The 15055-nt window shown below is 38.1% G+C and overlaps 1 protein-coding gene across 1 annotated transcript; it reads right to left on the bottom strand.

Moving 5' to 3' along the window:
• Nucleotides 1–1499: 1499 nt before the first annotated feature.
• On the bottom strand, nucleotides 1500–14512 carry LOC131355742 (zinc-binding protein A33-like). Its single transcript, XM_058394196.1, has 8 exons — nucleotides 14348–14512; nucleotides 13708–13794; nucleotides 12576–13132; nucleotides 12165–12260; nucleotides 11797–12030; nucleotides 11538–11700; nucleotides 11363–11389; nucleotides 1500–3456 (listed from the first exon to the last, which is right to left on the bottom strand). The coding sequence occupies exons 2-8, from the start codon at nucleotides 13769–13771 to the stop codon at nucleotides 2909–2911; spliced, it is 1689 nt and encodes a 562-aa protein (XP_058250179.1). The 5' UTR covers nucleotides 13772–13794; nucleotides 14348–14512; the 3' UTR covers nucleotides 1500–2908.
• Between the last annotated feature and the right edge of the window lie 543 nt (nucleotides 14513–15055).

Here is a 15055-nt window from a genome sequence, read left to right as displayed (position 1 = left end):
GTGTGTGAGAGCTGCTCCAGCTCAGTGTCTCTCCTCTTTAGCACAGTGATTTCCTGCTCCAGCTCTTTAATGAGTCCTTCAGCCTGCCTCTCTGCTGCTTTCTGCTTCTCCTCCATCACCTCGAGCAGCTCAGCCTTCTCAGACTTCTCTCAATGGAGCGAATCAAAGCAGTGAAGACTTCAACACTGTTTGCTTTCTCCTTCTCTGTGCTTCTCTAAAGGAGGAAAACATTTTTACTTCCATCAGATAACACTGAATAGTGAACTAATGTTTAATGCAGTTTGTTCATTTTTCAGAATACAGTAAACAGAACAATATGCAGATATGAATTATATTGTACACACTTTACTAAACTCTACTGTTTGATCTCTTTTATCTTCTTCAGTCGGTCCTGAATCTTCTGCTGCACATCCCTCTTTGTTTTCACCAGCTGAGTCTGAGGGCAGAGAAGAAGACAAATAATTGACCGTATGCTTGTTAAATTTATCCCTTAATTGTTTTTGTCCAAAGTGACTTGTCATCATTTTACATACACCTGATGTAACAAATATTTTTTTCAGTAATAAATTGTTATTATTATCAATAAATTATTTATTCCTTTGGAAGTGGTCTTTGAATTTCAATCCATAATCTTCCAATCTGATCTACTACTGAATAAATTAGCTTACATTATTTAATAATGATAAAGTTGATGTGAATCAGTATTTCTCTCCTTCCTCGCTCTGCTCTCCTCTTTTATTGGAACCTCAGGTTTGTCAGAACCACTTTTCTTCTTGAAGAGATCTGCAACCTCTCTCAGTGTTGTATTAATCTTGTAATAATAAAAGTTGTAATAATGGGAAACCAAGAAAGAAGTCCTAAGAGGCCATGCATTATTATATATTTTTCTTTATTTTCTTTTTTGTTTTCTTGTTATCCTGACATAATAAAAGCCAGTTTTCTTATGATAATTGTATTGTGGGAAAATCTTGAGGCTTGTGAATGTTTCCGGTGTATATCATGGTGTATGTGCCTCCTAAGTCTTGGACACTTCTGTGGAAGTTTTCACTGACAGAAACAGAGTTATTTCAGTTTGAGTAAATCACTGATCAAAGCAAAAGCGAATATGATCATTCATGGTACTGCATTACTGCTCTTTACTGCCTCTAGTTCAGATGCAGAATACCATGTAAATTGTGATCATGAGAAAACAAGCAAGAAAAAATTTAATAAAGTATGGCCTCTTAAGACTTCCATATCTTAGGACTTCTGTAAACTACATTTATAATTATTTAATTATATTTTTTATAAATTTAACAAAATCTGAAACATTTCCTACAGTTAAATGATCAGTAAAAGTGAACAGAACAGAAAATTAAGCTGTATCCTGATCACACACACACACACACACAACACAGAAGTGAAGAGTATAAAAATGTTTCACATGATGCTCCATCCAAACCTCAGACCTCTGAGCAAAGACACCAAAAAGTGTTATAAAAGTGTTATTACACAGAGAATCACATGCTGGAATTATTTTATTGGTGATTAATACTTGAAATAAAAACAAACAAACAAAACAAAAAATACCCAAAAAGATTATTTTGTTTGTTTGAAATTTTGTTCATAAAAAAATTGTAAAAAAAAAGAAAAGAAAAAAAAGATGATGTCAAGAAAATTACAAAAAGTTACAGAAAATGATGTCTAACTGAAACAATTACAATACGCATTTACAGCTTTGCAGAGATTTGGCAACCACATTTATTAAGTTTAAAGTAAATGACTCACATAAGCCACATATTTTAGACAAAAATGGTGAAAAGAGATGTTTAAATCCTTCAAAAATCAGAAAAAAAAACATGAAAACAAAACATAGCTACAGTCCAGTTGGCATTAGAGATGAATCTTGCTGAATGAAACTGTGAAGCAGATCACAGCACATCAGTACCATGACAGTAGGATATAAATATAATGAAGCTGCAACATACTACAGAAAACCACTTTTCTAGGTTCATTTATTCTCAGAGTAAAGTCTAGAGTGACGCTGAGATGAGGAACCTAAAATAATAACACACACTACCTACTTACTGTGTCTGGACTCTGCAACAAAACATTCTGTACTGTTCAGCATGTATTTAATTACTATTTTTTCTTACCCTGATAAACACAAAATAATAAAACTAACACACACTGAATACACACAAGAGACTCAACATAACAGAAGAAAACGCTATGATTTCGGGCATGCGCACTGATGGAAAAACAGGGAAACTGAATCTCTGGAACACCAAAATAAAAATAAATCCTAACAAAAAGAGTAGAAACATTCAGACTTCATACATGTAGAAATAAGGTTTTCTCCAAGAGAAAGTTTGCTGTAATAATGTCTCACTGAACTCGATATCACTTCACTACAAACAGATTAAAGTTACAGTGATTTACTGTCCCACTCAGAATTTACCTGTTTATTACATAATGACATTTTAATTTCATTTCAGTGTGGAGAATGTAGTAAATAAAACCATGCTAATATTGAATTTTTTATAAAAGAATAGCTAGCTGTTTTTTTAAAAATAGAAATAAAATAAAATGTATATTTCCGGGTGGTTAATTCTGTATCTTGCTCTAGTCAGTTTAATCTCCTCAGGAGGATTTTTCACAGCAGTCAGAAAACAGTTCTTGTACAGTTCAAACATTTTTACTGATTAAATTCTTCAGTAAAGCTCATACTCATACAATTCTATTAATATTTGATTTGTAATAATAAAAAAAAACTGACTACACTACTCTGTCTCCTCAAAAGACTCTATATTAAAATAATCCGTAGAGCACTATAAAAGGGAGTATACATTTCTAAAAGGAACCAGAAAAATGAAAACATTTCATTATTCTCAGTGTTTAATAGATGGTTAAATTTGTGAGGTGAAATTCATTCTGTGTTAAATACAGGAGAGATGATCAGTGGTGCTGAATTTTTACCTCCTTCATTTAAATAAGGACAGAAGTATGGATAGAGTTTCTCAGTGAAAGACTGACCAGTGAAAGAGTAGATATGAGATCTGGACTTCACATCATAAAAGGAGACTAGTCCCTCCTCATAATCCACAAACACCCCCACCACCTCCACCTTCTCTCTCAGTGTGAGGGGGACAGGGGGACTAGCACAAGCACTGTACTGATTCTCATTCCTCAGCCACAAAATCCAGAATCCATTTTGAGGACTCAGTGTAATATTCCCCTTCCTGTTAATGGACTCTTTGGCCACTCCAACATCCCATGCAGTTTTCCCTCTGACCTGCACCTCAAAATAAAATCTCCCCGAGGAGAAACTCTGCTTTCCCAGAACCATAATACACTGATTAAACCTCTGTGGTGTATCAGGGAGATTCTGTTGTGTGTCTCCACATGTCACTTGTTTTCCATCAGCAGACAGGATGAGATATGGACTGGCTGTATCAGGATCCAGAGTCACATCCACTGAGAGAAACACACAGTGTGTGATATGAGTATGCAGGTAAAAATATTAAATCATCATCCAGTGAATCATATTCATTAGGATTTATAAGAGGATTTGTAGAACAATAAATAATGGAATATTTTTAAGAATATTGCTCAAAAAAAAAAGAATTTTTTTTATAGTGTATAGTGCAAGTCTGTCAAAGGTGAGAAATATAAAATGTTTCTTCTTAGTGACATATTTGTGTTTGTAATTTTTGTTTTTCAGGAAATAGAGTCACAGAACATTAGAGAAAAGCATTTCAGGAAAAACTTGATCCTGATGGACAAAATAGTACAGTATTAGTATCTATACCACAGGGTCATGACATGAAGTGCAAAACAGTTTTATTAAACATTTATTTTTATTAGCATAAGAGCATGGTCACCTAACATCTTTAGGAAGAGAAAAATAATACTTTTAATTTATGTGAGGTGCAAAATGATTACACCCTACAACAAATTCAACTAAATCTTTTATTTTATGTCTTTCTTCAGAAACAACTGAAATGAGAGTCAGAAATAAAAAATAAACCATCGGGCCATTTGGTGTCATTTTGTCAGCATTATACGGGAGTGGATTTTCTCTATTAAATACCTCTTTTATCCTGTGGTCACCTGTGTGATGATTGATTAGACTCATCCGCTGGTGAATTTCTGTTCATTACAGTTTTATTTGATGTTTTCTCCTAACACATTCATTGCTGTTTACTCATTTTTGCACCATGATCATAAATTATTTTGTTAGGATAGTTACAATTTTGCCTTTGGTACTGACTAATCTCATTTAAAACCAATAAACCAGATTTGCATAAATATCTCATTGTATAGGATTCCATAGAAAAGATTAATTTAAAAGCGAGATAGATGTTTTTCTGAGAAATCTGTCAGTTTACTCATTTATGCTGCTACATGCACAGCAACATGCTTACAACATGTCTTAAAAAAGTTCCTTCATAATTAGGACATTGTAATCATTAATGAAGACCACCAAACTCCTACTAATCTTCATCATCAGTAATACATTTAAGTAGTTTTTTTTCTTCAAATTTGTTCCTCATGGAGTCACAAATGACTTGCATTTCACTGATTTCAGTAAATTAAAAGTATTATATTGAGAGCAAATGTCAAAAAGGGATTCTGAAGAATATAAGAAACAAATACAGGACTATATAAGAATGCTGCCATCATCATGAAAATGTCTACATCAGAAATATGCAAACTAAAGCTGCAACTAATGATTATTTTCTAACCGTTCATCTGTCGATTTTTTTTCTATGAATCGATTAATCTAACGGTGATTTCTTTTTTCAATTGGTCTATCGATTATTTTCTGGCTAATCGATTTTTGTGAAACATCCAATAAAGAATAACATAACTTATAATATAAATGTTTTAACCTTTTATTTAAGTGTACTTTTTATTCATATATTTATTTATTTATTTATTTATTTTACAAATAAAAATGTTCCAACATAAAAAATATCCTGGAGGGAAGTGTGTAAGTGTGTGAAATGTGTTAATTATGTCATGAAAGCTCTGACCCTCAACAACAGAAAGCAGCCTCATATCCTTTGACAATCATGTTAGAATGCATGAATTTTAGGTAATCTATGAATTATATATAATTATTATATACAGCAGCTGCATTTCTGTCAGAAATTCTACCATGAAATCTATTAATGAAGAGAACAACACTATTTATCATGAAAGTTAAGATTATTCCAGTGTAAGCCTATTTAGGAAAGGTATTGTTTACTACATTCTGCTAGTAATTACTGTAGATCAGTAGTCTCCAACCTTTTTCCCCCGAGTGCTACACTGACAGAATGAAGATGGTGAAGAGCTACTCCTGTTATATTATTAACATTTATTTACAAAGCTTATTACCATAAAACAAACCACCTGAAAGTTATTTTTGTGTGAACGTTTTAATAAATGTCAATATTTTGATGGAAATTGTCATATTTTGCAGGAAATCATTTTAAATTCACATAAGCAGCATGCTAATTGTTGAGTTGAGTTACTTGATTTAACACAACAGGTTTGCTGACTAGACTTATCAGTTATTATTGTCAGATTTTGTTCATTCTCATGGATTCTGTTATTTTTCAGCAAATTGTTTCTAATGGGCCCCCTTTCACATACCCTGATGATGAAAAAGACTCTTTTCGTAAAAAAGAAAACATCTTTGATATTGAAGGTGATATTAATTTTAATAACAGAGACCTGAAATTGTATTGGACTTCATGTGATTAAATAATAGTATTTTTATGGCATTCATATACATGTGCAATGGGAAATATTAAAGAGTATTTTACTCGGAAACACCAGCTGCACTAATAAGAAATGTCTACAGCACACTCGTCCTGCATCTTTGTGCAGCAGGATAGATTCATTCAGCGCTTATTACTTTGGCAGCATCTTTATTCCTAACGCTGTCAAATCCCCAGCAGCTTCCAAGTTAAAAAGATCTGCCATGTGTTTTCTTGTTCCTTTATCCAAACTACATCATTTTGTGCTTATAGATATAAGTTTATATAATGCTTCCCTGTATGGTCTTGGTGCTAGCTGTGTGTGAATAAGATTGATGAATTTCTGTATTGAACGTGCGGAGGTGCATGATTTGTCCGGGGAGTCAGATTTCGGTACAACACCTGAAAGGGGCGAGACGTCTGTGAGTTTGTTTGAGATGAAATCTAAATAAATTTAGTAAGATAATTTGATCAAAATTTAATCAATTTTGTACATATTCTATGAAACTTTAAGTGTGTCATGAGTTACTGGTAGCTCACGAGTGAGGTGTTGGAGTTCCCTGCCGTAGATAGTGTAATGGCGAGTGCCGAGTATGATTTACTTCAGTGGCAAGTGCTGATAGCAAATGGAAATGTACTTCAGATATTTATCTGCAGAAGGTTGCTTACACCGATTTACAGTTCAATAATAATGTAAACTAATAGAATAGTTTTATAAGGAAATGTAACTTCTAGTAAATGCTCTGAAAACCACCGTTGTCAAGATGGCGGCGCAACAGTAGCACGCAGCGGCCACTCCGGAACCAATATGGTGCTTTCTTTTTGTTTTAGCGCGAAATTGAAAGTGCATGGACGCCAAAGACAGTGGTGCTCATGTATACGACCGCCACACGATATTACAGTACAGAAATCATGCACTTACTAACTTGCATGATGAAGTACTCTGCAAACTTCGCGAACTCGGCTTGCTGCGAAGTCCAGGCCTTCAGTCCTCGGCGTCGCCTGTTGCCGGTGGCCGGGAGAGAGGACGTCGCAAACGGTGTTCGAGGAAGCGGAAGCACGGTAAATGGGCGGGTGTATGTGCTAGGCTAACAACCAACCCTAGCCGGCCGGCACTCCCTTCCATCATCTTGTCCAACGTCTGCTCACTGGATAATAAACTGGACTACATCTGACTCCAGCGAACTACATGCCGTGAGTTCAGAGACTGCTGCGTCTTTGTTTTCACGGAGACGTGGCTCAGCGACAGAGTTCCGGATGCCGCCATTCAGCTAGCCGGGCTAACCGTGTTTCGTGCCGACAGGAATGCAGCTCTGTGTGGTAAGGCTCGCGGTGACGGTGTGTGTGTTTACATCAACACGGAATGGTGTAAGGACTCTGTGCTTGTGTCTAACTACTGCTCATCGGTAGTGGAGTTTGTGACTGTTAGATGAAGACCTTTGAATTTACCCCGGGAATTCACCACTACTTTCATTATCGGAGTGTACATTCCACCCAGCGCTAATGCTAAGGAGGCTCTGTGTGAGCTGTACAGAGCTATTAGCGAGCTGCAGAATGCTCACCCCGACGGACTGTTCATCATCGCCAGAGATCTCAATCATGCAAATCTCAGAACAGTGCTCCCTAAATTCCATCGGTATGTGGACTTTGCTACGAGAGGGGCGAACACGCTGGATGTTGTTTATTCAAACATTCCCGGCGCGTATCGTGTGGAGCCCCGTCCCCACCTCGGCTACTCAGACCACATCTCTGTTATGTTGATTCCAGCATACAGACCACTCGTCAGACACTCTAAACCGGTTCTGAAACAGGTTAAGACCTGGCCAGCAGGAGCCATCTCTGCTCTTCAGGACTGTTTTGAGTGCACTGACTGGGACATGTTTAGGGAGGCTGCAACCAACGGCGACTCTATTGACTTGGAGGAGTACACGGCATCTGTGTCCGGCTACATTGGGAAGTGCATCGATGACGTGACCGTCTCCAAGACCATCACAACACGCTCCAACCAGAAGCCGTGGATGACTGCGAAAGTGCGTGCTATCCTGAAGTTGAGAGACTCTGCCTTCAGATCAGGGGACAGGGCGGCCTTAAAAACAGCAAGGGCCAAACTTTCCCGAGCCATCAGAGAGGCGAAGTGTGCACACGCCCAGAGAATCCACGACCACTTCCAGAACAGCAGAGACTCCCGGCGCATGTGGCAGGGCATTCAGGCGATCACCAACTACAGGACAACTTCACCTGCCTGTGACAGTGACGCCTCCCTTCCAGATGCTCTGAACGACTTCTACACTCGGTTTGAGGCACAGAACAACACAACAGCGAGGAAGACCATCCCTCCTCCTAATGACCCAGTGCTCTGTCTCACCATGGCTGACATGAGGAGAACTCTATGCAGAGTTAACCCATGGAAGTCTGCTGGACCAGACAACATTCCTGGCAAAGTTCTCAGGGAGTGTGCAGAGCAGCTAGCAGATGTCTTCACTGACATCTTCAACATCTCGCTGAGCAGCTCCATCATCCCTACATGCCTCAAGACAACGACCATCGTCCCTGTGCCAAAGAAGTTTACGGTTTCCTGCCTCAATGACTACCGTCCCGTCGCACTCACACCAATCGTGATGAAATGCTTCGAGAAGCTCGTCATGAGGCACATCAAGTCACAGCTACCACCCTCGCTGGACCCCTTGCAGTTTGTGTATCGTCCTAACCGCTCCAAAGACGACGCCATCACCACAACCCTCCATCTGGCCCTCACACACCTGGACTGTAAAGACTCCTACGTTTGAATGCTGTTCATAGATTTCAGTTCAGCATTCAACACAATCATCCCTCAGCAGCTGATTGAGAAGCTGAGTCTCCTGGGCCTGAACACCTCTCTCTGCAACTGGATCCTGGATTTCCTGACTGGGAGACCTCAGTCAGTCCGGATCGGGAGCAGTATCTCCAGCACCACCACACTGAACACTGGAGCTCCTCAGGGCTGTGTGCTCAGTCCATTGCTGTTCACTCTGCTGACTCATGACTGTGCAGCAATGCAGAGCTCCAACCACATCATCAAGTTCGCTGATGACACGACAGCGGTGGGTCTCATCAGCAAGAACGACAAGTCAGCATACAGAGAGGAGGTGCAACATCTAACAGCCTGGTGCAGAGCCAACAACCTCTCCATGAACGTTGACAAGACCAAAGAGATGGTTGTTGACTTCAGGAGAGCACAGAATGACCACTCTCCGCTGTCCATCGACGGATCCTCGGTGGAGATCGTCAAGAGCACCAAATTCCTTGGTGTCCATCTGGCAGAGAACTTCACCTGGTCACTCAACACCAGCTCCATCACCAAGAAAGCCCAGCAGCGCCTCTACTTCCTGAGGAGGCTGAGGAAAGCCCATCTCCCTTCCCCCATCCTGACTGTGTTCTACAGAGGGACCATCGAGAGCATCCTGAGCAGCTGCATCACTGCCTGGTTTGGGAACTGCACCGTCTCGGATCGCAAGACCCTTCAGCGGATAGTGAGGACAGCTGAGAAGATCATCGGAGTCTCTCTCCACTCTATCACGGACATTTACACTGCATGCTGCATCCGCAAAGCCAACAGCATTGTGGCTGACCCCACACACACACTCTCCTGCCATCTGGGGAGGTACCGGAGCATTCGGGCCCTCACAACCAGACTGTGTAACAGTTTCTTTCCTCAAGCCATCAGGCTCCTCAACACCCAGGACTGAACTGTTCTACACTCTCTCTCTCACACACACACACACGCACTCTCACTCAGGACTGAACTGTATATCTACTCTCTGTCTCTCTCACACACAGATACACACACACTCTCTCTTGACTGTGTGAACACGCACACATAATTTATATTGTTCATACTTATTGCACTATCTCAACCTGTCATCTGCTGCTATAGTCATATTTATGTTTATTTCTATTTGCACTACCTCAACCGCTGCTGTGTATTTTTGCACAATTTTTTTTGCACAATAGTTTTTTTTTTTTTTTTTTTTTTTTACATCATTTCACTTTATCTTATCTTATTTCACTTACATTCCAGTACACATGTTCTTTTCGGCGCTAAGTGTCCTGTGTTCTTTTGTGTTGTCATTCTTGTATTTATTGTCTTTTGCACTGTCTTGTCTATGCTCTGTTTGCACCTAGCTGCACATTGTGCACTTTACGTGGCTAAGACAAACTTCTGTCCTAGCTCTGTGGTGTTGTTTTTATGTTGAACTTTGTTGTTGTATGTTTATGTAGCACCAGGTCCTGGAGAAACGTTGTTTCATGTCACTATGTACTGCGTCAGCTATATGTGGTTGAAATAAATAAACAATAAAGCTTCGTGAATCTTGAATCTTGAATCTTGCCAGACTAGCTGTTAGCATAGGCTCTGAGTCTTTAGTTTAAATCAGCACTACTCCCATACACTGACACCAAGCTTCTTTTAGACCAAACTTAGTTTAATAAATACTTACACTGCTGTCTCAACATATTTGAGTTTGGAGAGCTACAGGATGCTTTCATTTAAGAGGATCGTTTCACTATGTGCACAGGACCATTTGATTAAGTCTCTGTTTAAAAAACTTTTGATGTTCAGGCGCTAAGGCTAGCTTTTGTCGCATGATTTTTATCAGTGGTGAATACTTTGAGGGAGTTTGTTTGCTTCCCATAATGGGATATGGCCTGTTTGAATGATTCTGCCTGAAACTTTGAAACTTTTCTTGTGCTTTGTATCATAATGGCTGTCAACACTCGGTGGTCAGAAAAGAACATTTTCAAAACAAAAAAAAACTACGCACAGCACGGCCTTTCTATGAAACAAAACTGAATTCAGTTCAGTACAGAAGGGCTGAAATGACCGAACATTTACTTTAGCTTTCTTAGCTAGTGAAGCTGCCATTGTCTATTTTACTGAACTGCTGCACTGCATCTTCTGTGTGAAATGTGGGCGGGAGAACAATCACACTACATAAGAATGACAATGCAACAGCCAAAGTTTGTTCAAAATGTGGTATACAGCTGAGACAGAGCTTTAACTGTTGCACATGTGTCTAAGTTTGGTGACCTGTGCTTTATACAGTAAAATGCATCTGTTGTTTAGGTGTGAAAATCACAGACCTAAATTTCTACATGTTTTCCTGAACTGAAACAAAAATTCTTTTTATTAAACACTCTTGTTTAGCATGTCATTTATTTTAAGTCTAAAAATTTTATTTTTGTCGAACACATTCATGACTTTTAAGCTCAAGCTTATTTATAAATGATAGAGACACTACACTAAAACTCTCACATTTCTGGCAAGAATGAAGATTACATTTACAATTTATAGGCCAATAAAATATACTATTTTTAACTACATGAAAAAAGATTAATGTTAATCATTGTCCAATGTTTTGTACATTACTTTATTAGTGAAATTTAAGATGATGATCAGTCTTTCTATAGTAGAAAAGTGTTTAAGGGGTTTAGTGCATGGTAGTAATAAGGAGCTATAGTGAGGAGGATAATGAGAGACACTTCAAGACTTCCTTTTATCTGGAGAGATCTACAGATGTAAATAAGTCTGATGATGTAGTGGTGTAATGCTGATATGTACATTTTAATATGAGAGGAAATCAGAAACTTTACTGTACCTGCATACTGCTGAATCCTCTTCAGTTCTGTGGAAAATAATTACAACAAAAGATCACTTTCTTTAGATTTCTGATCAGTTATTGGCATTTTTTTTATTTAATTAATCAAATATTATATTAAAGTCTATTATTATTTACTTATTTCTTGAATGAAGAATAGAAAGTAATTTCTCACCTGTTTCCTTTAACTTGTCATTGAGTGTTTTAGAGAGTTTCTCATCCAGAGTCTTCTGAAGCTGAGACAGAGCTGTCCTCACAGTGTCCACACTCAGATCAGTGTTAATACTGATCTCAGTCCAGTTCTTGGTGTGTGGAGGGCTGCACATGGAGGAGTAAATCTACAGTAGAGCAGGAGAGAGGAGAAATCCCTCAGCATGGTGAGTGTTGTTCTGTGATGTTCTACATTGCCAGTGAGCAGAGAGAGGAACACTGACCTGTAGGAGGTGGAGATGCTCCTCAGTGTGTGAGAGCTGCTCCAGCTCAGTGTCTCTCCTCTTTAGCACAGTGATTTCCTGCTCCAGCTCTTTAATGAGTCCTTCAGCCTGCCTCTCTGCTGCTTTCTGCTTCTCCTCTATCACCTCGAGCAGCTCAGCCTGACTTTTCTCAATGAAGTGAATCAGAGCAGTGAAGACTTCAACACTGTCTGCTTTCTCTTTCTCTGTGCTTCTCTAAAGGAGGAACACATTTTTACTTCCATCAGATAACACTGAATAGTGAACTAATGTTTTAATGCAGTTTGTTCATTTCTACAAAAGAAAAAGAAAACTGAATGTATCCTGTATCATTTCATGTATGTACACACTTTGCTTTGGTCTACTGAGTGTTTGATTTCTTTTATCTTCTTCAGTCGGTCCTGAATCATCTGCTGCACATCTGTCTGTGTTTTCACCAGCTGAGTCTGAGGATGGAGCAGAAGTCGAAGAATATATAATGCAATGGATTTTTATGTGTTAATAGAAATGATTTTGTATAAATGTTTGGGTAATTTCTAATTTCTATAAATTATTTTTTACATGTACAGTATGAGAATTTGAATGAGTTCTGTTTGATTACATGTTTTTAGATTAAATGTAGATTTAAATATAATTTAACATCCTTTTAAGGATTTAAAATGTTAATATGCAGAGCTTTAACCTCTGATCTTCTACAGGATAAAATTCATTTGAATTATTTATCATAATGTCCATAGCTGATGTTAATCAGTGTTTCTTACCTTCTTCTCTCTGCTCTCATCCTCTATAGGAACAGTGTTGTGATTCTTGTGGTCTGTCTCAGTGCAGAACTGACACACACACATCAGATCATCTCTACAGAACAGCTCCAGAGGTTTCTCATGTTTCTGGCATATGTAGTCCTCCAGGTTCTCCACAGGGTTTATTAGTTTGTGTTTCTTATGTTTGGGCATATTATTATGAAACTCTAAATGAGTTTTACACAAACTAGCACAACAATCCAGACAGGATTTCAGGGCCTTCAGCTTCTCTCCAGTGCAGGCATCACAAAGAACCTCAGGTTTGTCAGAACCACTTTTCTTCTTGAAGTGATCTGCAACTTCTCTCAGTGTTGTATTAATCTTCAGTTCAGGTCTCTTGGTGAATTTCTCTTTACATAATGGACATTGACAGTGTTGACTCTTCTCCCAGCACTGTGTAAGGCAGCTCTTACAGAAGTTGTGTCCACATGGAGTGGTGACTGGATCAGTGAACACATCCAGACAGATCGAACACAGCAGCTGCTCTTCAGACAGGAGACTGCTGGAGTCATGAGAAACTAGATTTCATAGAAAAAAATTACACCTTGTTTATAAATAGTGTAGAAATACTGTCATTTGTTTTCAGCCTCATCTCATATATACTAGCTGTATCTGTAGTGTAAGTGACCAGAATTTCTATTTATTTTCCTGAACTGGTATGAAAAGGCTTTTTATTTGAAACTCACTTACATTTGAAGTTGTACACTCTTGTTGGGGTGTCACTGATTGTACAAAAAAATTTGTACATGTATTTTTGCTGAATGCCTTTGTGAGTTTTTCATTCAATTTGTTATAGTTAATTGTAAATGTATCTCTTACATAAGGAACAAAACTCAGAAGCACCTGCCTTAAAATAATTAGTGACATGGTGGTGTGATGACATAAAATCATTCTCATCAGGTAAACAAAGTCTATAAACTATATGTCTATTCTGTTTTGCATAAATGACTGCCAACATGAGATTTAATAACAACAATCATTTTTGTTAAAGGCATCGATTAATATAATATTATAATATTCTAAAATATGTAATTAACATCTGTGCATATTTTATTAACAATTCTAAAAATAATGTATGAGCTGTATAACATACATGAACGTGATTCTTCCATGCTCCTCCTTCTGCTGCCTCTTGTTGGTGATGAAGATTCAGCCATTTACTTCCTCCTATGTTTTTAAGCTTTTCAGTAAGAATATAACAGTATGAGGTGTTACTGATTAAGCTGTTTGGCTCATTTATACCTGTCTGTAATGTTAAACCTAAGCAATAACACTGAAAACATTTAGATAGTGATCTGAAACACATGTAAACATTCTCATCTCCATGAGATTGTAATAAACACAGAATATCACTGATCTTTCTCACAGCTCTCAGCTCAGTAACTGTATCATTCACAGTTTATCACATAGTGCTCACCTCTGTATTGCCACACACGCGCACACACACACACACACACACACACACACACACACACACATGCACACACTCTTCACTTTTGAGCAACTAATAAAACAGTAACCTCTAACCCTGTTTTTCAGTCTTGGTTGATTGCTGATCATTAACAAGATTATCAACAACAATTTTTAAAACATTGTTATAAATCAGCTTGTTCTCAGTTTCAGTATTTCACCAGTATTTGTCTCTCTCTCTGACTTAATATCAGTTAACGTGTGCAGTTCAGCTCACACACTGACAAACCTCTGAACTATAAAACACTGACTGAAGTACATACCTTTATTTTACTCGTCTCTTTTCAGGGAGTCAGAATTGTTTGCATTTATTCTCCTTTCAGCCTCAGAGAATATCCTGTAGTTAACATCAGAAATTAATTTGAAAACAAGGATTTCTTCTCGATGAGAGCTAACTGCTTTACACTTTCACTTTAGTCACTTCCTTGTTTACTTCCTTGAGGCTTATAAAGGGGCAGTGCCACATATGATCACAATGCAGTTTGTCTCCACCTCCATAGTGTCTCTTTACACAGTCATTTAAACTGCACATGAAATAACAGTAATGTTGTTTATTTCTCCTGCAGATTATCGGGCAAAAATGACCAGCTTGCCAAATTAATATGTTTAATTTAAGTATTTAACTCCTGTAATAAGCTTTCAAGGTGACTGGGCCTATAAAATTCACAACACTTAATGCATTAATGCTGTGTGTTTTACAAGAAACACCAGTCAGTGTAATCTCCTCAGGATGTTGTTTGACATAAAACATGAAATGTCAGAACTGAAATGTTTTACTGACCAATCAGTATCTCCCTCTCTCTCTCTCTCTCTCTCTCTCTCACACACACACACACACATTCAGCATCAATGTGGTTCAACACAGAATTGAAGAGTTTAAACTTGAGTGTTTCACTTGATGCTCCATCCAAACCTCACACCTCTGAGCAAAGACACCAAATATTGTTATTACACGGAGAATCACATGCTGG

Source organism: Hemibagrus wyckioides, linkage group LG07 (genome assembly GCF_019097595.1).
Source record: "Hemibagrus wyckioides isolate EC202008001 linkage group LG07, SWU_Hwy_1.0, whole genome shotgun sequence".
NCBI lineage: Eukaryota > Metazoa > Chordata > Actinopteri > Siluriformes > Bagridae > Hemibagrus > Hemibagrus wyckioides.
This window is presented reverse-complemented; position numbering and strand designations above follow the sequence as displayed.